The sequence below is a fragment of the Cherax quadricarinatus genome, chromosome 1, assembly GCF_038502225.1.
Source record: "Cherax quadricarinatus isolate ZL_2023a chromosome 1, ASM3850222v1, whole genome shotgun sequence".
NCBI classification, from domain to species: domain Eukaryota; kingdom Metazoa; phylum Arthropoda; class Malacostraca; order Decapoda; family Parastacidae; genus Cherax; species Cherax quadricarinatus.
This window is the reverse complement of record NC_091292.1, coordinates 2,392,125-2,418,473: the sequence shown is the minus strand read 5'-3', so window position 1 is coordinate 2,418,473 and position 26,349 is coordinate 2,392,125. Positions and strand designations below refer to the sequence as shown.

At 38.5% G+C, this 26,349-nt stretch overlaps 1 protein-coding gene across 1 annotated transcript in view; it reads right to left on the bottom strand.

Annotated features, from left to right (window-relative positions):
- Window positions 1–15,065: 15,065 nt before the first annotated feature.
- The window catches only part of LOC128703934 (eukaryotic initiation factor 4A-III), a 33,575-nt gene continuing 22,291 nt past the window's right edge, over window positions 15,066–26,349 (bottom strand). The window contains exons 6-8 of the mRNA XM_053798820.2: window positions 24,800–24,967; window positions 20,139–20,322; window positions 15,066–15,546 (exon numbers count right to left, since the gene is read on the bottom strand). Coding sequence (XP_053654795.1) covers window positions 15,530–15,546; window positions 20,139–20,322; window positions 24,800–24,967 — 369 coding nt within the window. The 3' untranslated portion in view covers window positions 15,066–15,529. The remainder of the gene's footprint in view (window positions 15,547–20,138; window positions 20,323–24,799; window positions 24,968–26,349) is intronic.

The window sequence follows — 26,349 nt, the reverse complement described above, 5'->3', positions numbered from 1 at the left end:
GTCTGGTTGAGGTTGACACTGTCTTGTAGAAATTGTAGCCGTTGCTGATGTGGGGGGGGGGTCACAGGTGTTTAGTGACAACCCAACGACTAGTTCTTCACAGAGTCTATAGCCTTGAATAATCAGTCCCGATGACAGGAACGCAGGTTCTTTACCACTACAAAGATGAGGGGTAGTGTCCTGTACAATTAATCAGGTAGGTAGATCATAAAGTGACGTCTCAAGACCGGTTTCAGTCCGTCTCCTTCAACACTTCTCGTTGGTTGGCAGGTGACCCGAGCTGTCATTCCAAGCTGGAAAGAGAGACAGGTTACCCACTGCTTAAGAAATCACTCTCCATGATAAGTGTAAGATACTTAAAAAAGGTGGTGATTATGTAAAAGTCTCATGCGGAGCTTAAAACTGAAAGGACTAAGTTTATTATTGGTCAAAAGTGAAGCTTTCAACCAATATCCACTAGAATAGGAGCAGAGGCTTTTACTTACAGTTGTGCTGGGAGCTGTGAGTCAAGTGATTACTGTTTGGCCGGAGCCTCACATGTCACCTTTCGGGGTGGGGAGAAAATGGGGGGGGGATAGCGGGAGCTAGACTGACCCTACCTTAACAAGCAGCCGACAATCAAACTATCGTTACCCTATACTCGCTTGCTACTCCTATCTGTTGAACTTTTCCCTCACAGTATACTAGTAATGTTATGAAAGGTGTACACACTTGAACTCAGTCAGCAACCAGCTTTCCCTAGGCCTTAAAAATTAAGGTGATGGGGTAGTTAATGCAGCTAGGTGATTGTGGTAGTAAATGATAAGAGTACTGCTTGCCACATGTTTGTGGAGGCATTGTGTAGGACCATATCAACCCTCTCTACACCATTCCAGATCAACATGCAACAAAAACTATAATGTTAGGTAAGGAAATTTATTTATGTTTGATTTTCCCATGTTATTCACTCCATAAATCACAAAAATAACTGGTCATGTTGTTTTTAGGAACATCACATGGGTGAATTATGGTTGTCCATTGTATTACCAATCATAAGACTACCTTTAAAATAAATATGCCCTATGTTGTACAGATCTTTACCCCTCTTGTTATAAGAGAGCAAAACAATATTTTTCTGACAAATATTAATAAATATTAAAAAAATAATATTTTGACTGTGTTTTTTGTTGATTGAAGAGTTGACATTTTTATGGTCCTTGTAACCTGGAGTATACCTGGAGAGGGTTTTGGGGGTCAATGCCCCCACAGCCCAGTCTGTGACCAGACCTCATGGTGGATCAGGGCCTGATCAACCAGGCTGTTACTGTTGGTCCAATACAACCCAACATATGAACCACAGCCCGGCTGATCAAGTACTGACTGTAGGTGCCCGTCCAGCGCCTTCTTGAAGACAGCCAGGGATCTGTTGGTAGTTGCCCTTATGTATGCTGGGAAGCAATTGAACAGTCTAGGGTCCCTCACACTTATTGTGCTAGTGGCACCCCTGCTTTTCATTGGGGGAATGTTGCATTGTCTGCCAAGTCTCTTGCTTTCATAGGGAGTGATTTTCATGTGCAAGTTTGGTACTAATCCCTCTAGGATTTTCCAAGTGTATATAATCATGTATCTCTCCCACCTGTGTTCTGGGGAGTACAGGTTGAGGAACTTCAAGTGTTCCCAGTAATTGAGGTGTTTTATCACCATGAAGGGTCTCTGTACAGGTGTTTTATCGCTGTGTGTCGTGAAGGTTCTCTGTACATTTTCTAGGTCAGCAATTTCACCTGCCTTGAAAGATGCTCTTAGTGTGCAGCAGTATTCCAGCCTAGATAGAACAAGCAACCTGAAGAGTGTCACCATGGGCTTGGCATCCCAGTTTTGAAGGTTCTCATTATCCATCCTGTCATTTTTCTAGCAGAAGCGATTGATACAATGTTGTGGTCTTTGAAGGCAAGATCCTTTGACATTATCACTCCCAGGTCTTTTACATTAGTTTTTCGTTCTGTTGTGTGGTTGGAATTTCTTTTATATAGATTTGGTTGATGTCCGCCTGGAGTCTTGCGGTGTCTTCAGTGGAGGACACTCATGCAATTCGGGTGTCATTTGCAAAGGAAGACACGGTGCTGTGGCTTACATCCCTGTCTATGTCAGATATGAGGGTAAGGAACAGGATGGGAGCGAGTACTGTGCCTTGTGGAACAGAGCTTTTCACCGTAGCCGCCTCAAACCTTACTCTGTTTACTACTACTATTTGTGTTCTATTTGTTAAGTTAAAGGGTTTCAGCATTTCCAGGGCTTGTTGGGTTGAGGTGTTAACAATGACTGAAGGACTGTGAATGCCTCAAGGGTCATTGTTCAGTGAATAGTTTGGCTCAAATAAACCTAACTGCCAAACAGCATTATTAAAAAGTTTAAATTACTTTATTTAGATAAAAAGTGTAATAAAAAATCAAAACACAGTGGTAAATTAAATATTGATAGAGTACTTACACTGTGTTTTGTAAAGGTATGATACAAATTCATGTATTTACTACAATTCATGAATGCATGCCTGACATTGTTCTGTGCTTAGTTGTACAGTTGTTGATCCTTGCACTTGGTTCTAGCTGGTGACTATGCATGACAGGTGAAAATGTAAAATAAATCCAATGGAAAGAAGGGGTGCTGTGGGTACAGTAAGAGAACATTGTTTCAACATCAGACTCGAGTTTAGACAATTTAACATCTTACCTGAAGATATCAGAAACTGCTGGGACAAATGTAGAAGTCTTCAAGAGGAAACTTGACAAGTACCTCTGCCAAGTGCTGGATCAACCAGGATATGTAGGCCAGCAGGCTGCTAGCAACAGCAACAGCCTGATTGACTAGACAAGCAACACACAACTTGGCCCAAGGCCAGGCTGTGAAGGTAGATAACTTGGAGCCAGTCAAAGGGATATTAAAAGAAAGGTATACTTAACTATTGAAATCTGAAAAAAAAACCTAACATAACTGTTCTTTTTTTTTTTTCTGCTGAAAATATACCCATCATCTCATGGTGTAGGCAGCATACGGCTGATGATAATTGATTTCTCACATTTGGTATTATTCCAAGTTTTTAATTAGTATTTGTTTTATAAATAGGAAAAAAAAGTTTCACAGTCAAGGAAAATTCCATAATTCTAAACCTTTTCAAACAGGAAAGTATGTTTACCTAAATTTTTATTTGAAATTACAATAAATTTTCTCCTTTTTTAAGAGCACAAGTTCTGAATTTTAATTACAGTAAGAGAATCTAATCCAAATGCTTCTATTCAGCTGCCTCTCCTGCTACTCTATCTAGCCGCAACCCTATTCATCACCAAGGATTACATTTATGCCTTGGTGCTTTTCGCTCTTTCCCTGTTGAGAGCCTCTATGCAGAAGCAAACGTTCCATCCTTATCCGATCGCCGTGATGCCCATTGCCTTCGCTACTATGTACGCTCTCATGATCTCCGCAATCCTTCCATTTATAGAATGGTCACCGATATTAGTAGACATTCTTTATTTGTTCGCCGCCCGTTTGCTCCGTCCCTTCTCTCTTCGCCTACATTTGCTCTTGTCTTCTCTTCAATTTCCACCTTTCTATGTTCATGTAGCATCTCACTTTTCCGTACCCCCCTGGGAAGTTCCAGCTGTTCGAGCCTGTTCTTTCTCACTTCCTTGCTCGAAAGCCCAACTGTCTACGGTAGCTTCCCGCTCTCTTTTTCTTGACCACTTCCACTCTCATTCTCATGCCATTGCAGTGTACACAGATGGCTCTAAGTCTTCTGACGGCGTAGGATTCGCAGCAGTGTTTCCGGACAGCGTCGTACAAGGGCATTTACTATCTTTGGCTAGTATCTTTACTGCTGAATTGTATGCCATTCTTGCAGCACTTATCCGTATTGCATCTTTGCCTGTGTCATCATTTGTGGTTGTCTCAGACTCCCTTGTGCTTTACAGGCTATACAGAAATTTGATACACCTCACCCCTTAGTCCTCCGTATCCAACTTTGGCTACGCCGCAACTCTACCAAGCATAAAGATATTGTTTTTTGTTGGGTCCCTGGTCATGTTGACGTACAGGGCAATGAACAGGCAGACACTGCTGCGCGGTCAGCAGTACATGACCTACCAGTTTCATATAGAGGTGTTCCATTTACGGACTATTTTGCTGCAATAGCTACCCCCCTTCATACCCATTGGCAACAATGTTGGTCTACTCGGTAACAAACTTCAGTCTATTAAACCGAGTATAGGTTACTGGCCGTCTTTTTGTCACCAGTGCCGAGGTTGGGAGACTACTCTCTCCCGTCTTCGCATTGGCCATACTCGTCTTACTCATGGATATCTCATGGAGAGGCGCCCTACTCCTCTCTGTGAGAATTGTCAGGTTCCATTATCGGTCAGCCACATTCTGTTAGACTGCCCACTTTATCAACGAGCACGCAGAATTTACCTCCAACGTCGTCTTCGCTTCGGTGCTCTCTCTTTACCTTCCCTTCTCGCTGATGGATCCACCTTTCATCTGGACTCTCTCATTGACTTTTTGACAACAACTGGCTTACTTCACAAACTCTGATACCTTCAGCCCTTTCTGCCTCAATCTCTTGCTACCCTCTACCCTGCACTATCCCCTGCCCCGCTGTTTTTCTGTAACCTACTGATCGCCCCTTCCCCTTCTGCCGCCCAATACCCTCGCTTCCTTCCCTACCCTGCAGCGCTGTATAGCCCTTGTGGCTTAGCGCTTCTTTTTGATTATAATAATAATAATAATAATCCAAATGCTGTTTTCTCATCTTCATAAGAAGTCTGACATACCTCTGCATAAAATATTTGAAATAAGAGATGTATTACTATATTTTATATATTAAATCACTTATTAAGATAGTATGAAGGTTGCAGTCACCTAAGACATTCCCATTAAACATGTCTTAGGTGATTGCATTTTGTCTTCTAAAACTTGTCTGTATGATACACATTAATACCAAGTATCAAGGTTTATGTTAAATTAAAGCACTATAGAGCAATAATAGAAAGTTTGAATTGTGGCATTTATACTTTTAGGACCCAAGTTGGTGTTGGGAACATGTCTTTATGTACACTTTTTAAAATTGTCAAAATCCTTGTCTTCATCTAAACTGATTTGCAATAGTTTACAAGAAGAATATGTTTCTATATGCACTATTCACACAAGTTTTCCTTAATAATTTTAGCTAATTTTCCACTTATCTGAAATGTTTTAATATTTAGCAGTCCATATTGAATAGGCAATATATAAAGGGCTGTTTGTGGGCTACTAACTAGTATTAAGAGTATATAGGTGGGTGGTTACTTTGAATAGTTTAATCATGGATCTACAACTGAGCATTTATGAGGCATGTGGTACACTTACTTACATTGACAATAAAATTGTGTAAATACAAAGTATTTAATGTACCGGTATATCTGGTATTCCATAAAGTTTATTAACCCCTTGACTGTCGCAACCTCAAATCCTGAGGTGTCTCTTGGTGTTGCAAAATTTCAAAAAAAAAAAAAAAAAAAAAAAATATCTTATGAAGTGATAGAGAATCTTTTCCCGATTGTAGTGACACCAAAAGAACGAAATTTGATGGAAAACTGACAAAATTACGCTCACGAAGTTAGCGACCTCGGCGATATTTATGAATCGGCGATTTCGCCCACTTTGAGCCCATTTTCGGCTAATTCCATTGTTCCAGTTGACCAAACTCATAGCTATTTCTTTAGAACTCCATTTTTTCTATCGATTGAGTACAAGAAACTGCCCATTTACCGATTTCAACTACCCAATAACGTGGTCAGAAATTTGCAATTTGGCCAATTTCACGAAAATTAAAAAATATGACAATTTCAAATTAGGGTCCAGAATGAACAATGTAGACATTCCTGGCTCTAAAATAACATTTTCTTTGTTCATCAGTCACGTCTCCAGGCCCCTCTGATATTACTCTTTCTTTCTGTTTTGAATTTTTATTCAAACAAAAAAATAGAAGATTTACTGTTATGCAGACTAATGCAATATTGTAATAATTGTATAAATAATGTCAACCCATTCATGACTGCATATTAGAATGGCTACTTGGACATTTATTGGAAAATGACATCATTTGTTTACTTTTGAACATCGGCAAAAATCAAACATTTCCCCTACTTTGAGCTCCATTTCAAGGTCCTTTTCATAGTAAAATCAATCAAAATCACCTTTATTTCTATAAAATGTTTTCCATTCTATTAAATGAGACCAAGAAAACGAGAATACAACCATAAATACTATACGAAAATAGACCACAAAGTCGGCATTTTTAATTAAAAAAAAACGGTCGGAGTTTTTTTTTTTCTCATTATGCACTGCGTGCTGCAAGATTTTTTTTTATATGGTGCACACTGACCACACAGACCCATTCTCTCACATGTGGGCCTACCAACTTTCTCCTGCTTGATTTGAAGCCGCTAGAATTTATGAGTATATATACGTCAAAGACGGTGGCTCGTAAGATGTATATATATGACCAAAACAGTCAAAGGGTTAAATGTGGATTTTCTGTTTTTTTTTTTTAATGGGTGTGAACTGTTTCTGTGATTGATCATTGCACAAGTGATGATTATATTATTTTTTAGGAATACAACTTGTATGGAATATAGTTCATAATAGACACAGATAATGGTGAGATGAGTACTATTATTTTATTATTGTCTAGTTTAGTAAATTAACATGGTTTGGATTGCATAAAATTAGTTATGCATTCAATAATTATTTTTATATATGTATCTAGTTGTAGTGGCAGTTTATTTTTAAGAAATTTCAAAACATTTGGCTAAATTTTCTAAAATTAAAAAAAAAAAATTACATTTCATTATTGTTTATGAATGCAATAATAATTAACTATGTTGAGTACTGTATTTATTTACCTATGGTGTCTACAGTGTATCTCATAATAGTTCTGATATTTAGAAAGATACATGAATATATAATATCAGTCAGATACAATTGTGACATTGTATCAAACCCTGATACAGTGGTTGGTAAAGAAGGACATCAGCCCTAAATCCCTGTTAACACTTATGCAATCCATATGCAGTGGAACTTCGGTACATGAACAGCTCCCTACTCAAAACTCAGCACTCAGCCAAACGAACACAACCTGCCAAAACTGCACTGTAAACTATTTTGTGTTTCTTAGCATTATTTGGCGTTTTTTTTTTTATATTTTTTTTATATTATTTATATTTTATATAGAGTGGGAGAGGCACTGTCAAGAAATTTTAATGAAAATAAGAAAAAAATTTTGGAGTTAAAAAAGTTAAAGCCTAGGGAACAAATGGATTTATCAGTTAAAAACAAGAGTAGGTGAGTTAGTATTTAGGGAGATGGAGGTATTGGATAGATGGTGGGAATATTTTAAGGAGCTTTCAAATGTCGACAAGGAAAGGGAGGCAGTAATTTCATGCACTGGCTAGGGAAGTATACCATTTTTTAGGAGTGAAGAGCAGGATGCGAGTGTAGGGGAGGTGCATGAGGCATTACGTAGAAAGGGGGTAAAGCAGCTGGAACTGGCAAGATCAGGACAGAAATGTTAAAAGCAAGGAGGGTGGGGATGTAGTGTTGGAGTGGTTGGTATTTTTGTTTAATAAATGTATGAAAGAGGGGAAGTCACCTAGAGATGAGCTGAGAGCATGTATAATTCCTTTATATAAAGGGAAGGGGGACAAAAGAGATAGTAAACTAATTCCTCTATAATTTTTACAGAGTATACCAGGAAAAGTGTACGGTAGGGTTATTATTGAAAGAATTAGAGGTAAGACAGAATGTAGGATTGTGGATGAACAAGGAGGTTTTAGAGTGGGTAGGGGATGTGTAGATCAAGTGTTTACATTGAAGCATACATGTATATGTGAACAGTATTTAAAGGTAGGGAAGTTTTTATTGCATTTATGGATTTAGAAAAGGCATATGATAGAGTGAATAGGGGAGCAATGTGCCAGGTGTTGCAAGTATATGGAATAGGTAGTAAGTTACTAAATGCTGTAAAGAGTTTCTATGAGGATAGGCTCAGGTTAGGGTGTGTAGAAGAGAGGGAGACTACTTCCCGGTAAAAGTAGGTCTTAGACAGGGATGTGTAATGTCATCATGGTTGTTTAATATATTTATAGATGGGGTTGTAAAAGAAGTAAATGCTAGGGTGTTCAGGAGAGGGGTGGGATTAAATAATGGGGACTCAAATACAAAATGGGAATTGACAGTTACTTTTTGCTGATGATACTGTGCTTATGGGAAATTCTAAAGAAAAATTGCAAAGGTTAGTGGATGAGTTTGGGAGTGTGTGTAAAGGTAGAAAGTTGAAAGTGAACATAGAAAAGAGTAAGGTGATGAGGGTATCAAATGAATTAGATAAAGAAAAATTGGATATCAAATTGGAGAGGAGGAGTATGGAAGAAGTGAATGTTTTCAGATATTTGGGAGTTGACATGTCAGCAGATGGATTTATGAAGGATGAGGTTAATCATAGAATTGACGAAGGAAAAAAGGTGAGTGGTGCGTTGAGGTGTATGTGGAGAGAAAAAACGTTGTCTATGGAGGCAAAGAAGGGAATGTATGAAAGTATAGTGGTACCAACACTCTTAAATGGGTGTGAAGCTTGGGTTGTAAATGCTGCAGCAAGGATATGGAGGCAGAGATGTCCTGTCTAAGGGCAATGTTTGGTATAAGTATTATGCAGAAAATTCGGAGTGTGGAAATTAGGTGAAGGTGTGGAGTTAATAAAAGCATTAGTCAGAGGGCTGAAGAGGGGTTGTTGAGGTGATTTGGTCATTTAGAGAGAATGGATCAAAGTAGAATGACATGGAGAGCGTATAAATCTGTAGGGGAAGGAAGGCGGGGTAGGGGTCGTCCTCATGCGTGCATGAGCATGTTAGATAGATGTGAATGGAGACGAATGGTTTTTGGGACCTGACAAGCTGTTGGAGTGTGAGCAGGGTAATATTTAGTGAAGGGATTCAGGGAAACCGGTTATTTTTATATAGCCGGACTTGAGTCCTGGAAATGGGAAGTACAATGCCTGCACTTTAAAGGAGGGGTTTGAGATACTGGCACTTTGGAGGGTTATGTTGTGTAACTTTATACGTACGATATATGCTTCTAAGCTGTTGTATTCTGAGCACCTCTGCAAAAGCAGTGATTATGTATGAGGCGAGTGTTAAATAATGATGAATGTACTTTCTTTTTGAGGTCTTTCTTTTTGGGTCACCTTGCCTCAGTGGGAAATGGCCGACTTATTAAAAAAAAAAAAAAAAGTCACCATGGGGTCTATGAAGATTAGTGATAACCAACCAAAAAGAAAATTGGTTGCAAAGAATTTGTTCAATACTCAAACGGATTGGCACTCCAACAGCCTTCTGGAATGAATTACATTCGAGTACCGAGTTTCCACTGTATTCTACAGTACAGTGGACCCCCGCATACCGTTGGCCTTACGTAACGTTAAATCCGCATACCACTACATTTTATCGCTAAGATTTTGCCTCGCATACCGCTAAAAAACCCGCTCAACGCTGTTCGTCCGAGACACGTCTATGTGCGGCCTGAGCCACGCTCACATGTTCCGCCGGTGGCATTGTTTACCAGCCAGCCTCCGCGGTAACATCCAAGCATACAATCGGAACATTTCGTATTATTACAGTGTTTTTGGTGATTTTATCTGCAAAATAAGTGACCATGGGCCCCAAGAAAGCTTCTAGTGCCAACCCTACAGCAATAAGGGTGAGAATTTCTATAGAGATGAAGAAAAAGATCATTGATAAGTATGAAAGTGGAGTGCGTGTCTCCGAGCTGGCCAGGTTGTATAATAAACCCCAATCAACCATCGCTACTATTGGTGGTACAGCTGCTGCTGCTGCTGTACCACCGTCAGCTGCTGCTGCTGCTGCACTGTCAGCTGCTGCTGCTGCTGTAGCACCATCAGCTGCTGCTGCTGCTGCTGTAGCACCATCAGCTGCTGCTGCTGCTATAGTACCGTCTGCTGCTGCTGTAGCATCGTCTGCTGCTGCTGTAGCACTGTCAGCTGCTGCTGCTGTTGTACCACTATCGACAACATGACTTAAGAAATCGTAATGACACGATTGCAAATAAACCATACCCCCGGCCGGGATTGAACCCGCGGTCATAGAGTCTCAAAACTCCAGCCCGTCGCGCTAGCCACTAGACCAGTGTCATTACGATTTCTTAAGTCATGTTGACGGCAGTGAAGGGACTTGAGCTAGAGTTCGTCACGGCCACGCTAGCTGGAGATTCGTCTGTAAAAACTTGCATTTGTGGTCACAGAGGTGCCTGTGCTAACTTTCCTATGGTGTAGAAATATACCTAGTTGGATGAATCTTATTGTGGCTAGCTGGTCTAGTGGCTAGCGCGACGGGCTGGAGTTTTGAGACTCTATGACCGCGGGTTCAATCCCGGCCGGGGGTATGGTTTTTTTGTACCACTATCAGCTGCTGCTGCTGTAGTACCATCTGCTGCTGCTGTAGTACCGTCTGCTGCTGCTGTAGCATCGTCTGCTGCTGCTGTAGCACTGTCAGCTGCTGCTGCTGCTGTACCACCGTCAGCTGCTGCTGCTGCTGCTGTAGTACTGTCTGCTGCTGCTGTAGCATCGTCTGCTGCTGCTGTAGCACTGTCAGCTGCTGCTGCTGCTGCTGCTGTAGCACCGTTGTTGGTGTGGCTTATTGAGAATACCAAGAAACAATTAACCCCAGAGGATTTGCCACCCAGGATAACCCAAAAAAGTCAGTGTCATCGAAGACTGTCTAACTTATTTCCATTGGGGTCCTTAATCTTGTCTCCCAGGATGCAACCCACACCAGTCGACTAACACCCAGGTGAACAGGGAAAAATGCCTGGAACTAGTGCTCATATTGGTGAATTTAAAGCCAGCAAAGGTTGGTTTGAGAGATTTAAGAATCGTAGTGGCATACACAGTGTGATAAGGCCTGTTCTGGAAGAAAATGCCAAACAGGACCTACAGTACTCAGGAGGAAAAGGCACTCCCAGGACACAGTGTCTCATCAGTCATTGCTGCATCTTCAATAAAGGTAAGTGTCATTTATTCTTCATTTAGTAGAGTAGTACATGCACAATATATATTGTGCATGTACTACTCTACTATTGTGCATGTATCCTTCTCTTTGTGTGTAGGAAAATGTATATTTCATGTGGTAAAATTTTTTTTTCATACTTTTGGATGTCTTGCACAGATTAATTTGATTTCCATTATTTCTTATGGGGAAAATTCATTCGCATAACGATAATTTCACATAACAATGAGCTCTCATGCACGGATTAATATCGTTATGCGGGGGTCCACTGTATTACCACTCCAAGAAAACTACTCTGTTGTATACTGACCAACTTAAGTCACCCATGACAAAAATACAGAATACCGTATCTCTTTTTCATATAGTTATTTCATTCTCTTATTGCTGTTTTTCATATACGTATGCTTATTTCTGTTATTTAGATGACCTGTTTTTAGCTACAGGAGTAGAATCATGCTTGTGATGTCCTATTTTTGGTATTTCATCTGATCACATATATGAGTGTATCCTGCAGCCTCTCCCACAACTCTTTCAAAACTTGATCCCATTCATCATCAGGGATTATGTTTATATCTAGGCGCTTTTCATTCCTTCCCTGACGAGAGCCTATAGGCAGAGGCAAATGTTCCATCCTTGAACATTCGGCATGATGCCCATTGCCTCTGATACTTTCTGCTCTCATGACTTCACAACCCATCTACATACAGGTTGGTAACGGATGTTAGTAGAGGTCCATTATTTAATCACTGCCCCTGTTTATCCTGTCCCTTTTCATCTTCACTCGCTCTTGACTTCTCTTCAATTGCCTCCTTTATATGTTCATCTAGCATCTATCTGTTCTCTTCCTCCCTTGAGAGGTTCCATCAGTTTGAGTCTGTTCTTCCCCACTGCTATGCACAAAAGCTCAAATACCTACAGTTGTTTCTCTCTCCCTTTTTCTTCACCACTCCAGTCTTATTCTCATGCCATTGAAGTTTACACTGATAGTTCTGAATCCTCTGATGGTGCTGGGTTTACAGCAGTGTTCCCGGACAGTGTTGTACGAGATCATTTATTAGACTCAGCTAGCGATTTCACAGCTGAACTCTATGCAGTTCTCCTATGTATTGCATTCAGACCTACCTCAACATTCATGGTAGTTTCAGACTCCTTCAGTGCTTTATACTATCAGAAGATTTTCTGCTGTGTCCCTGGTTGTGTTGATGTTGAGGGCAATGAGCAGGCGGACTTTGCTGCGCAGTCAGTGATACATGACCTTCCAGTTTCCTAGAGGTATTCCATTGTCAGACTATCTTGCTGTGATCTTTGGCCTAAGTTGATTCATAACAAATTACATACATTCTCTCAAGCTGTGTTTAGGATCCTGACCTTATCATCATCGATGTCATGGCTGGGAAACTATGCTTGTCTGTCTTCGCATTGGGCACACATGTCTAGCTCGTGGATATCTCACGGAGAGACATCCAGTTCCACTCTGTGCAAACTGTCAGGTTCCAATTTCAGTTTGCCATATTCTGTTCGACTCTCCTGTCTATTAGCAAGTATGCAGAATTTACCACCAACATCGTCACGCTCTAACACCCTTACTTTATCGTCCCTCTTTGCTGACAGCCGCAGCACTGTATAGCCCTTGTGGCTTAGCACTTCTTTTTGATTATAATAATAATTTGCTGACAGCCCCATCTTTGCTACAAACTCCCTCTTTGACTTTTTGACACCAATAGATTTATTGCACGACCTTTGATTGTAGTTTCTTTAGCACTCCTCACCACCCTCACAAACTCTAGCTCTGTTATACTCCCTACCCTGCAGTGCTGTATGACCCTGGTGGGTTTAGCACTTAGTTTTTATTATAATAATAGTGTCTTTCTGACACCTTTTAATTTTCCCTTGCTCTTCCTGTTGATTTCATTAAATTTTCTTTCATATTTTGTAATCTTGTATTTAATTACGTCTTCCTTCTCCCTGTCAGCCAATGAGGCCATATCTAATACGTACTGTACTTTTAACCTTTCTAACTAACTTATTTTAGTTATAAAAGCCATTTTGTAGCTTGTCTTTGGGCTTTTTCTATTTTTTTTTTTTTTTTTTTTTAAGGTGTGGATACCACACTACTGCATATCCCAGTTTTGGCCTAAAAGATATTGAGAACTAGACAGACTATTAAGTATTACTTCTTATGCAGTTGACTACAATCATAAGTAAATTATATACTGTCGAAGTCATTCTATTTCATTCCATCCTCCCCACATGTCCAAACTATCATTCATACACAATCACTGTCTTTGCAGAGGTGCCCCAGATATGACAGTTTAGATGTCACTCCAAACAGCCAATAACCCAAACCCCTCTATTCATACATTTGAAAAAATACAAGGTTAATAGGGACCACACAGTGTATCATAGTTAACTACTCAGGTGATGAAAGTGTGCCTGATGTACTAGTACACCTAATTAGTGAAAGTAAACGAATTCAGGAGCTGCTGTTCTTACAGCAACTTCCCAACCAGCAAATGGGGTGTAGAAGTGGCACAAAGATGACTTCAATATATTACAATTTCATGATACTAACAGCAAAATCCAGCACAAAGAACACTAAGTATATTTAACCCAGGATAATCCAGTCAAGTCAAACAATGTGACTTATTTCCATGCTAAAACAACTATTACAAATATTTCTGCCGGACTTGAGTCCTGGAGATGGGAAGTACAGTGCCTGCACTCTGAAGGAGGGGTGTTAATGTTGCAGTTTAAAAACTGTAGTGTAAAGCACCCTTCTGGCAAGACAGTGATGAAGTGAATGATGGTGCAAGTTTTTCTTTATTGGGACCACCCTGCCTTAAGGTGGGAATTGGCCAGTGTGATAAAAAAATAATAAAAATATCTGCTGTATGGCCCTTGTGGGTTTAGTGCTTAGTTTTGATTATAAGTATTCCTTGTACATGGCCTGAAAAGAAAAGACTAAATAGTAAAAAAAAATAGAAAAATAATTATGTATTCCAAGTGGAGCAATGTCAGGTTAAGCATTTCCCCAAGTTTGAAGTGTTGAAACATCTTCAAAAATCTATTATCATAAGAAACGAGTGTATGTGGTGTTAAGACATTAAAGGAAATTAAAAAAAAATCATGGTGTCAATTAACCCTCAATGTAAATATTTCTGGCACTTTTATGCTAGTGATAATTTTTTTCCAACTTCATTATGCCATAGAATCTCGGATTTTTATCAGATTCCATTCATGTTAGTTGTACTCAATTCAGAAAAAACTCATTCTGCATTTTTTTTTTTTTCAAAATATTTCCACGATTTTTTTTCTGGGTATCCCACAGTTTAAGGTCTATGTAAATTGCCAGCTATTCCCATACATTTACATCTACCACACTGCTCTCCTCTCCATCCTATATTCCTTTTCTTAATAAATGTAAAGTTCCTTACCTTCAAGTATTGTTCATTTGTGTGCTTCAATGTTAATCCTTGGTGTACACATCTACCATTATTCCTCTGCAAGCCTACAATTCTTTCAATAATGTTTCTAGAATACACTTTACCTGGTATATTCACCACACTTATTCCTCTAGTTCTCTCACTTTCTTTTATCCCCTTATACAAAAGAACTAGGCATAGGCTCTGCAGTCACTAAGTACTTTCTCTCCTTTCATGCATATAATTAACAAATGCATTAACCACTCCAAAACTATATCCTCACCTGCTCTTTACATTTGTTAATACCAGCTGCTTTACCCACTTTCATTCTACCCACTCTCACACCTACCCCACACTTACATCTGGCTCTTTCCTCACTCATAATAGGTGTTAATCCTCCCTGCTTAAGGCAAGAAATCACAGTTTCCCTGGCACAATATTTTTTTGTGCATAAAGTGTATCTACTGCATCATATATTTATTTGGAAAATTCAGATTTCACAAGATAATTTAGTATGAGCTAGGAATTGCAACATATACTTATGAAACAATATACAATCTTCTGGTGTATTGTTTTATTATAAGACTAGTAACAAAATTAAATAGTACACTTTCCAAAAATATAAGGAATACAGTAAAATTGGTGCACAGTACAGTACATGAAATGTTCTGAAAGTATTTCTCATAAAGCATGTTATAAAAGTGGCAAAACAAAGAACATTATTACAAACTTCCACAAAGTTGGACTGATATTGTATATGAAACACAAGACTAAATCTAAAATAAATATTTAAAATAAATTCTAAACAGTACACTTGCAATGATAAATGAGTAGCATGGTAACTTCATTTTTTCATACAATATAAAACCCTAGACAATGCTAACTGATCTTCGTTACACCATTCATCCGACTGAGGGCAGCTACTGCTAACATTATTCACAAACATTAACCCTCAACTGAACAAGAATGAACAATTAAGAGCATAATATGACAAACCCATATAAGCACTTGTCCATCTTTCAGTTAAATCAGATCAGCAACTGAAAAAAAAAAAAATTATTAGATAAAATAAAAATTAGCCATTAGAAAAAAGTATTGCTCTATTGCCTATGGATGATGCATATTTTTTACTCTTATATTATATTCATGGGGGATACACTAAGCTTGTAAGAGTTATCCCCTCAAGGAAGGTTCCTTGATGTTGGTGAGGGGCTCTTGATTTAGGGAATCGGATCTGTGCTCCAGTTCCCCGAATTAAGCCTGAATGCCTTCCACATCCCCCCCAGGCGTTATATAATCCTTTGGGTTTAGCGCTTCCCCCTTGATTATAATAATAATAATAAAATTGTAAGAGTTATAGAGGGCCAAGGATCCCTTGATCCAATGAAATTCTAATTATTATTATTATAATAAAAAAGAAGCGCTAAGCCACAAGGGCTATACAGCAATGAAATTCTGAAAATCCATAATAATACTGTTACATTCATGTGGTAACTGTAAACTTAAAACAAACATCTAATTGATTATTCATTGTCTCATAACTCTCAAACTGTACAAGTAGAAAATTGGTAATCCATAAAAAAATGTCTATGCCATGGAAATCACCTTTTCACTGGCTACTAAAACTTTTTGAATATTCCTCATTGTGTTCAGAGATCTTAGACTCAGAGGTGAATTTTCAATAAAGTAGGTAGTGCCACAGGCTAAAGCTCCCGCTTCACACACGGAGGGCCCGGGTTCGATTCCCAGCGGGTGGAAACATTTCGACACGTTTCCTTACACCTGTTGTCCTGTTCACCAAGCAGCAAATAGGTACCTGGGTGTTAGTTGACTGGTGTGGGTCGCATCCTGGGGGACAAGATTAAGGACCCCAATGGAAATAAGTTAGACAGTCCTCGATGACGCACTGACTTTCTTGGGTTATCCTGGGTGGCTAACCCTCCGGGGTTAAAAATCCGAACGAAATCTTATCTTAGAATGAAGACTATCGCAGCTCTGAGACCATAAAATATGCCATATTTGAATTATGTAAATAATGCAAGATACTGATACTGCCATATAGATAAGCTATATCTTCTTTCTCTTTTCACACACAAAGTGGGAGTTGTCACAGCTGCTCTTTGCTGATGACACTGTGCTCTTGGGAGATTCTGAAGAGAAGTTGCAGAGATTGGTGGATGAATTTGGTAGGGTGTGCAAAAGAAGAAAATTAAAGGTGAATACAGGAAAGAGTAAGGTTATGAGGATAACAAAAAGATTAGGTGATGAAAGATTGAATATCAGATTGGAGGGAGAGAGTATGGAGGAGGTGAACGTATTCAGATATTTGGGAGTGGACGTGTCAGCAGATGGGTCTATGAAAGATGAGGTGAATCATAGAATTGATGAGGGAAAAAGAGTGAGTGGTGCACTTAGGAGTCTGTGGAGACAAAGAACTTTGTCCTTGGAGGCAAAGAGGGGAATGTATGAGAGTATAGTTTTACCAACGCTCTTATATGGGTGTGAAGCATGGGTGATGAATGTTGCAGCGAGGAGAAGGCTGGAGGCAGTGGAGATGTCATGTCTGAGGGCAATGTGTGGTGTGAATATAATGCAGAGAATTCGTAGTTTGGAAGTTAGGAGGAGGTGCGGGATTACCAAAACTGTTGTCCACAGGGCTGAGGAAGGGTTGTTGAGGTGGTTCGGACATGTAGAGAGAATGGAGCGAAACAGAATGACTTCAAGAGTGTATCAGTCTGTAGTGGAAGGAAGGCGGGGTAGGGGTCGGCCTAGGAAAGGTTGGAGGGAGGGGGTAAAGGAGGTTTTGTGTGCGAGGGGCTTGGACTTCCAGCAGGCATGCGTGAGCGTGTTTGATAGGAGTGAATGGAGACAAATGGTTTTTAATACTTGACGTGCTGTTGGAGTGTGAGCAAAGTAACATTTATGAAGGGATTCAGGGAAACCGGCAGGCCGGACTTGAGTCCTGGAGATGGGAAGTACAGTGCCTGCACTCTGAAGGAGGGGTGTTAATGTTGCAGTTTAAAAACTGTAGTGTAAAGCACCCTTCTGGCAAGACAGTGATGGAGTGAATGATGGTGAAAGTTTTTCTTTTTCGGGCCACCCTGCCTTGGTGGGAATCAGCCAGTGTGATAATAAAAAAAAAATAATAAAAAAAAAATATCTTCTTTCTTTCAACGTACCAGCCGTATCCCACTGAGGTGGGGTGGCCCAAAAGAAAAAACTGAAGTTTCTCCTTTTAAATTTAGTAATATATACAGGAGAAGGGGTTATTAGCCCCTTGCTCCCAGATAAGCTATATGTCTGTTACAAAAAAATTTTTTTTTTAATGCACTGGTTATCTCCCATTAAGGTAGGGCAACTCGACAAAGAAGAAAACACTTTCACTGTCACTCATTCAATTGCTTTCTTGCCAGATGGGCACCAACATCACAATTCAGTTAGCCCTCCAAACCACAACATCCCCACTCCTTCTCCAGAGTGCAAGCACTGCACTTCCCACTTGTAGGCCTCAAGTCCAGCTAACTGGTTTCCCTAAACCCCTTCATAAATGGTACCTTGCTGCAAGACTTTTAGATGTACAAGCCCCCTAGCATACAAAACCTCTTTTTACCCTCTCCTTCTAGCCTTTCTTAGAATGACCCCCATTCCTCCACCCAATTTATATGCCTTCCCAGTCATCCTACTTTTCTCCAAATGCCCAAACAACCTCTCCTCAACCCACTGTACAAGGTGTTATCAAAAAGTTCCTGAACTGCCATGAAAAAAAAAAAGCGGCTTACTTATCACCTAGTTGAAGTATTCTCCTTGGGAGGATCTACACTAATCCAAGTGCCTCTGCCAATTCTTGAAACATTTCTGGAACTCTTTCTTTCCTAATGGTGTCTAGCACAGCCTGTGCTTTTCCTTGAATCTCCTCTATGTCATTAAAACGCTGCTGCTTGAATGACATTTTTAATTTTGGGAAGCGGAAGAAGTCACTGGGGGCTAGATCTGGGGAGCAGGTAAGACAACTTCCATTTTTTGGCTAAAAAACAATGGTTTTTCTGGTCTTTAATCAGCAATTGAAGTACTAATTTCACTGTCACATGCACTGTCAATGAAAATGCTCTGATATAAGCCATAAGAAATTCCCACAGTGCTTGAAATGTCATGGATACTCTGACAGTGCCCTTTGTGAATAACCCTCCTCTCTTGTTCATCATCCTCATTTGACTTTCTTCCTGTTTTGAACTGAGAAAACCATGCTTCATCAAATGCTTGCTGAAACATTTTGTGTTTCATATCTGCATGCTATTGATACATCACATACCATTAAGAAAACCATTTTTGCCACTGCAAATATTTGCATTTTTTTTTTTCAACAAACCGGCCGTATCCCACCAAGGCAGGGTGGCCCAAAAAGAAAAACAAAAGTTTCTCTTTTCAAATTTAGTAATTTATACAGGAGAAGGGGTTACTAGCCCCTTGCTCCCAGCATTTTAGTCGCCTCTTACAACATGCATGGCTTACGGAGGAAGAATTCTGTTCCACTTCCCCATGAAGATAAGAGGAAATAAACAACAAGAACTAGAAAGAAAATAGCAGAAAACCCAGAGGGGTGTGTGTATATATATGTGTAGACAGCCTGGTTATATATGCTTGCATATGTATGTGTAGTGTGACCTAAGTGTAAGTAGAAGTGGCAAATGTACCTGAAATCTTGCATGTTTATGAGACAGAAAAAAGGACACCAGCAATCCTACCATCATGTAAAACAATTACAGGCTTTCGTTTTACACTCACGTGGCAGGACGGCAGTACCTCCCTAGGCGGTTGCTGTCTACCAACCTACTACCTAAAAAATATTTGCATTCATGTAGATAAATACTACCACATTATTTTTTGTGTGTGTTTTGACCAATCTTCATGAAATTTATTTTTTATCTACTTTTCACATACCTACACTAAAAAAAAAAAAAAAAAAAAAAAAAAAAAAAAAAGCGAAGAAATTGGACCCAAAAAATGAGGGGAATACCAGACTCCTTAAAAACAACTATTATTATATAACAATGCATTTTTTGTATTAGAATAAAGAAATGTGGTGTCAGGAATATTTCATTATCATAAATTATTTTCTAGTTTTACTGTATATGTAAGGAAAAATATGTATTAGATATAGAAACCTTATGACCCCTTCTTAATAATAAAGTGATGCCAAAGCTTATTTGAGTACTTTTGCTTTTTCATGAAGAAATGGCAGTTGGGAGCTAACCGGATGATTCTTAAAATTAAAAGGTTAAAACAATAGTGCCAACAACTGTAAAAGATAATAGAAGAACTCTGTTGTTCTTTTAGGGTTTTAAATCATTTCTCTATTCCATAGCAATATTTTTGAGTGGGCCATAAGACCGGGTGATTTTTGAACAATTATAAAAATTGCATCTTATATAATTAAGTAATCAAATATGGGAAAACTAGGATATGCTGCAACCGTCACAAAGAATTATACTGATTGCATTTTCTTAAGTAATTTTATTCTAAATTATGTTACTCCAGTAGAAAAAGTTGTCAGTGGTATCTCACTGTATGAAATTAATGTAAACCTGCTTGAACATGAAATGGAATATAAACAAGGCTAAATGTAAAAACTTACCATTCATGGGCATTTCATCAATTTGTGTTGAATAGTACTGTTCAATGTCGCGTAAAATACGAATGTCATCATTCTTGACAAAGTTGATAGCAACACCTTTACGGCCAAATCTCCCAGACCGACCAATACGATGGATGTACAACTCACGGTTATTTGGCAGATCATAGTTAATCACTAAGGAAACCTGTGAAAACAAAATTTTATTGCATAATGCTTATTTAAAATTATAAATTTATGTAAACCCATTCAAACTATTTTACATGGAAGGCTACATGAACCATTAATAATATAACAACTCTCAGTAACCCCCTTATTACACCAATAATAAACTGTGACAAACTATTACTCTCAATTAGTCTTCCATTTTTCTTCTGCACAACTGTGAACACTGACAGCTGTGTGTGCTGATGAGAATATCAATATGGAAAGATGGTGGACACCATGGTTTGTGAAATCCTCCACATAAAGTAAGCTTTCATATTTCAAAACAGGGTTGGTTGACAAAGCAATGGCTTAAACCATGGTTTAAACCAACTTAAAAAACATTTTTAATTATGCCTTTTATTCTTGGTTTTAATAAAGGTTTCTGTTTTTTTTATTATTCCCAAAAAGATTTTCACAACCAATGAAACTAAAAGGTCTGTCACACTAAATTTTAAATTTAAATTTGAAGCCATAACCATGCATGTGAATATACAACCTACTTCATAATATGTTTAATTTATTCCCATGCATTTTAAATTCATATATTCCATTAATCTCTTCAAGTGTGGTCTGTCACCCTTCCTTTAAGTTGATATACCAGTTACTTAACTTCATAAACATTAACAGAATAAGAAATGTTTCCATGAAATACATATAAAATCTATTTAAGAAGGATCACTCAAACTTTACAAATGAATAAATCATAAGTCCTTCATACACAAATAACCCGCACATAGACGAGAGGAGCTTACGATGACGTTTCGGTCCAACTTGGACCATTTACAAAGTCGGACCGAAACGTCATCGTAAGCTCCTCTCTTCTATGTGCGGGTTATTTGTGTACCGTTCCAGTCACAGTATTGTGCCTTTTTTTGTTATTTATGTCCTTTATATAAATATAATTGGAAAAAATATATAATTCTTGCAGTTTACCGTGTTTAGCAACAAAAATATAAACATACTGGTAGCTGCTACTTGCAATATAATCAAATTATAAGTGAACCTTACCTTAAAACATTAACTTTGGAAAAAAAAAATCAAAATAATGTATTAAGCAGACTGCTTATATTAAATCATTACTCAAACTAACTTCGTTCTTTAATGAAGAACAAATTTTTCTAGTCATCAGACTTTTAAACTGAAATCTTTGTTCTAAATTTTATAGCCACCAATTTCCCCAGTCTTCTCTTTTCCAAATACAATGGAACCTCTACTTACAAGTTTAATCCATTCCATGACCTTGCTCGCATCTGGATTTGCTCGTTTGCAGAGTCAATTTTCCTCGTTTAAATTAATTGAAATGGAATTAATTCGTTCCAGTGGAATTCCAGGTACGAGAAAATACTTCAATAATTTCCCTAATATCAACTCTATGGCTTATTTATAACTTCGCCTGTTTGCAAATTGTTAAGCATTTCAAATCTCTTTCGCTGTCCACTGCATATGGCAGGATTCGATGAAATAACTTTCAAAATGAGCTTGGTGCCCAGGGGTATGGGGTAACATCGCTTAGCTTCGGCTAAGCGCCCATACTTATCTTGGGTCTAGCTCAGTGGTAAAGTACTGTTGACTCTGATACGGAGTTAGCAGGTTCGAGTCCTGCTGTGGATGTAGAGACAATGTTTGTAAATAATTTCGCCTGTTTGCGAATTGTTAGGCATATACCAGAATGAATAAAATACATGTCATTATGTATGTGGCTAGTGGTGGTGACAGCAGCCATTGTTGTTGTTGGGATTTATATGGCCACCACAGTGGCCATTCCTGCTCCTGACTACATGTATAGAGAACCTAGGATAACCCAAAAAAAGTCAGTGACTTATAAGTACTACACTCTTAATGCTACACTTTGCCACTGCTGCTTCATGTTGTCTGCCACTGCTACCTCATGTTGTCTGCCACTGCTACCTCATGATGTCTACCACTGCTACCTCATGATGTCTGCCACTGCTGCTTCATGTTGTCTGCCAATGCTGCTTCATATTGTCTGCCAATGCTGCTTCATGTTGTCTGCCAATGCTGCTTCATGTTGTCTGCCAATGCTGCTTCATGTTGTCTGCCAATGCTGCTTCATGTTGTCTGCCAATGCTGCTTCATGTTGTCTGCCAATGCTACCTCATGATGTCTGCTCCCACTTTTGCTAGCGTGTTGAAGAGCTTTCCAATATGTGAAGGTTGAGGGGCAGTGCCAATCGGACAGGTATTGGATGGTGACGTCATTTGTTTACACATGAACATCGCCAAAGAATTGAACATTTCTGCTACTTTGAGCTCAATTTCAAGATACTTTTCATCATGAAACCAATCAAAATCATATCTATTTCTGTAGTATATCTTCCATTCTATCAAATGAGACCAAAAAAACGAGAATATAACCATAAAAACCATAGGAAAATATGCCACTAAGGGGAGGCTAATGGCTGAGAGGTGAACTCCGTTTTTTATTGTCCGATTTCTTTCATTTTTGGTGTACGTACACTAAGAAGCATCTTTCCATCATACATTGCCCAAGCTTCAATAAGATAGTCCAACAAACAACTGAGATCCAGTTCCCTAGATCAAGAGCAAGAACCCCTCACCAGCATCAAGGAACCTCCCTCAAGGCCTGCTTGCATCTGGAAATTTCACTCGGGTCTGTAAGCAAAAAAATCAACCGAGCGACTACTCGTATTTGGAAAAACTCGCACGTGGATGCACTCGTAAGTAGAGGTTCCACTGTATATTTCAAAATTTTTAATGTACCAGTCCAAATAAGGAAATAATTTGTTCTACACTGGCACTTGCAGTGGCTGTGGTATGCAGTCCACAAACATCCTTTATGCTATTGTCATCAACCTTGCCTTTTAATGTGTGCATGATTAATAAAGCTTGAAATATGGCCCATTCAATTGTTTTTTTTTTAGAGAAGGAAAAAAAGTAGATTATTAAATTATTCGGAATATAATTTTTTTTTAACACTCAGCCACGTAGATGTGATTGGAAGATCTCGTAATATTAACAGGCCTTGGAAAGAGCCTTGTATCCTGTTAGGGATTAGCTAAAGCTATTCTCCCTGCTAGCCATGAATGGGTTTAACATATAATTTGCATATTACACCAGTCTTGATGCTGACTAACCTAGATTTCTGATAAACTAAGCATTATTTTTATGAGGAAGTGTGATTACTTGAATTTTCAAAGGTAAAAATAATCCATTTGTCAGACCAAGAGTGACTATGGAATATACTGAAACATGGTTTGCTTACCAGTATGTGGTTGCAAGTGTCAAGTCCTAGCTCCTGGTCCTACCCCTTAGCTTGCAATTTGCCAAATTAACTCTCTCCTAGCTTACATGGGCCCTATTATACCTGCTCTTAAAACTGTATGAAGCCTGCCTCCAGCTCTTCATCAATATCATTTCACTTCCCAACAACTCTGACACAGAAGAAATACTTCCTGACATTCCTGTGGCTCATCAGTGTCTTTAAATTCCAGCTTTGTCCCTGATTACCTGTTTCATGCTTCTCAAACAGCCTGTCCTTGTCTACCCTATCAATTTGAGTATTTTATTTGTTATCTCCCCTGGTTTTTCTGTCCTCCAGTGTAGAAGATTAAATTCCATTAGCCTCTGCTTGTAACTCATACCCCTTAGCATGAACAGCCTTACTGCATACTTCTGAACTTTCTTCAGTTTTTTAATGTGTTTATTCAGGTTTGTTCCATATTAGTGTTGCATACTCCAAGATGAGCCTGACATTATGTTGTGTAAAGAGCCCCAGAATGACTCTTGAGATTCCTGAAGGCTAAGATTTGCCAATATGTCTGCGAGATTCATACATCCAAATAAGGGACAAGCTTGCCATTTGTTTTGCAAGATACATAGATCTTTTGGATCTATGCATCTGAATTTCAGCAAAATGTTTTATAAAGTACAACACTTAGTTTCATTTTCAAAAGATTGGGTAATTTTTTTTATTATATATCAGTTCAATGGCTGACCACCCCATTTACTGCTTAAGCTTAAGAAGTTGTAGAATATTTTTCTCCTACACAGGCACTTTTTCTTTCATATATCTGCTTGAAAGGTTATTGTTATAATCAAGGGGAAAGTGCTAAACCCATAGGATTACACAGAGCCTGTGGGGAGGGGGGGGGGAGATGTAGAAGATATTCAGGTTTAATTCAGGGAACTGGAGCACAGATCCAATTCCCTAGATCAAGAGCCCCTCACCAGCATCAAGGAACCTTCCTTGAGGGGCTGCTTGAGAGAATATATTTCGTATACATTGATACTCATACACATTAACTCTGAACCTTTTATCTCCTGCCTTCCTACCCTTATTCTCTATTCCAAGTTTCTCAGCTCTCTTCTACAGACATTTGACAAATAACAGATTTTTCTATCAAATCACAATTATAAACTCTTTATTTCTGGGTGTGAATCTCTATCTGTAAATATGTATTACTTGCATCAAATTACCTGCTGTACATCAATGCCACGTGCCCAGATGTCAGTTGTGATGAGGACTCTCGACTGGCCTGAACGGAATTCCTTCATAATAGCATCCCTCTCTTTCTGTGGCATATCACCATGCATTGATGACACTGTGAAGTTTGCTTCTCTCATTTTCTCTGTCAGCCAGTCCACCTAACAGGCAAACCAATATATTATGATTAATGAAAAGAACCAGGTGAAATTCAATCAAATTACTGTTATAAGAGAAAGAATATCTATCCTACCCTAGCTTATTTCAAGATCATTTTTTTTTATTAAATCTGAAATAATGAAGTGTACCCAACCTTCGTCTTCTTTCATTTCCTCTTCCCAACTTCCTGAAATGTTTGGACAACTTCAAGCCAAAATAAAAGATAAGGACCTATGACTGTTATTAGTAATTACTTCTCCTTTAACTTCTCCTTACCAACCTCAACAGAACACATGACCATAACACAAGGCACAGATCACTCTTTGATGTTCCCCGTGTCCATCTCACACTATGTAAAAACTCAATTCACATACAAGGCCCAAAAATCTCGAATTCATTACCTGTGAATATAAAAGAAATACACAAATAACCCACACATAGAAGAGAGGAGCTTACAACTTTGTAAGTGGCCCAAGTCGGACCGAAACGTCGTCGTAAGCTCCTCTCTTCTATGTGCGGGTTATTTGTGTATCGTTCCAGTCACGGTATTGTGCCTTTTTTTTTTTTGTTATACAAGAAATACTGTGTTTATCAATTCAAGACTTCTTAAAAACTGCTTACTCAACCACAACTAAATAAATACTGAATAACTGAATCTCATAAATGTATAACCTGTGACCCTATCAAACTTTTTTTTTTATTACATTACCTAATAGAATACTCCATTCTCTTGAATGCACAGTAACTCATCTAATGACCATATGACCTGTTTCTGCACTACAAATCATTGATTTTACTAGATGTGATTCGAATATATTATACATTGTTATGCTACAAATTTGTACAACTTTAATACTTCTTATTTGAAATACTCATTTGTACTTCATGTTGTAATTTGTTTACTGTAATTTTTACCAATGAATATATCATTGCTTTGTTAATCTTAAGTTAATTTTAAGCCTGCCCATAATGCTCTGCATACAAGGGGCTTTTGACATGTATACCCAATCACTATATTTCTTTGTACAACTATGTATCATGTCCAAATAAAAAATAAATAAATAAACAAGTTACTGTATAACACCAAAATCAGATAAAGCTTTATGTATGATTTTTTTTTTTTTTTTAACATGTTAGCTGTTTCCCACCAAGGCAGGGTGATCCAAAAAGGAAGAAAAAAAACTTTCATAATTCAAATCTTTCACCATCACTCATACATAATCACTGTCTATGCAGAGGCGCTCATATGATGGTTTAGATGTTTCTCCAAACTGCCTATATTCCAAACCATCCTCTAACCCTCTGAGGGTCCAGACCCCAATCTGAAAATTCTCCACAGGGTCCAAGAATTAAAAAAAAAAAAAAAAAAAACTTTTTCTGAAGT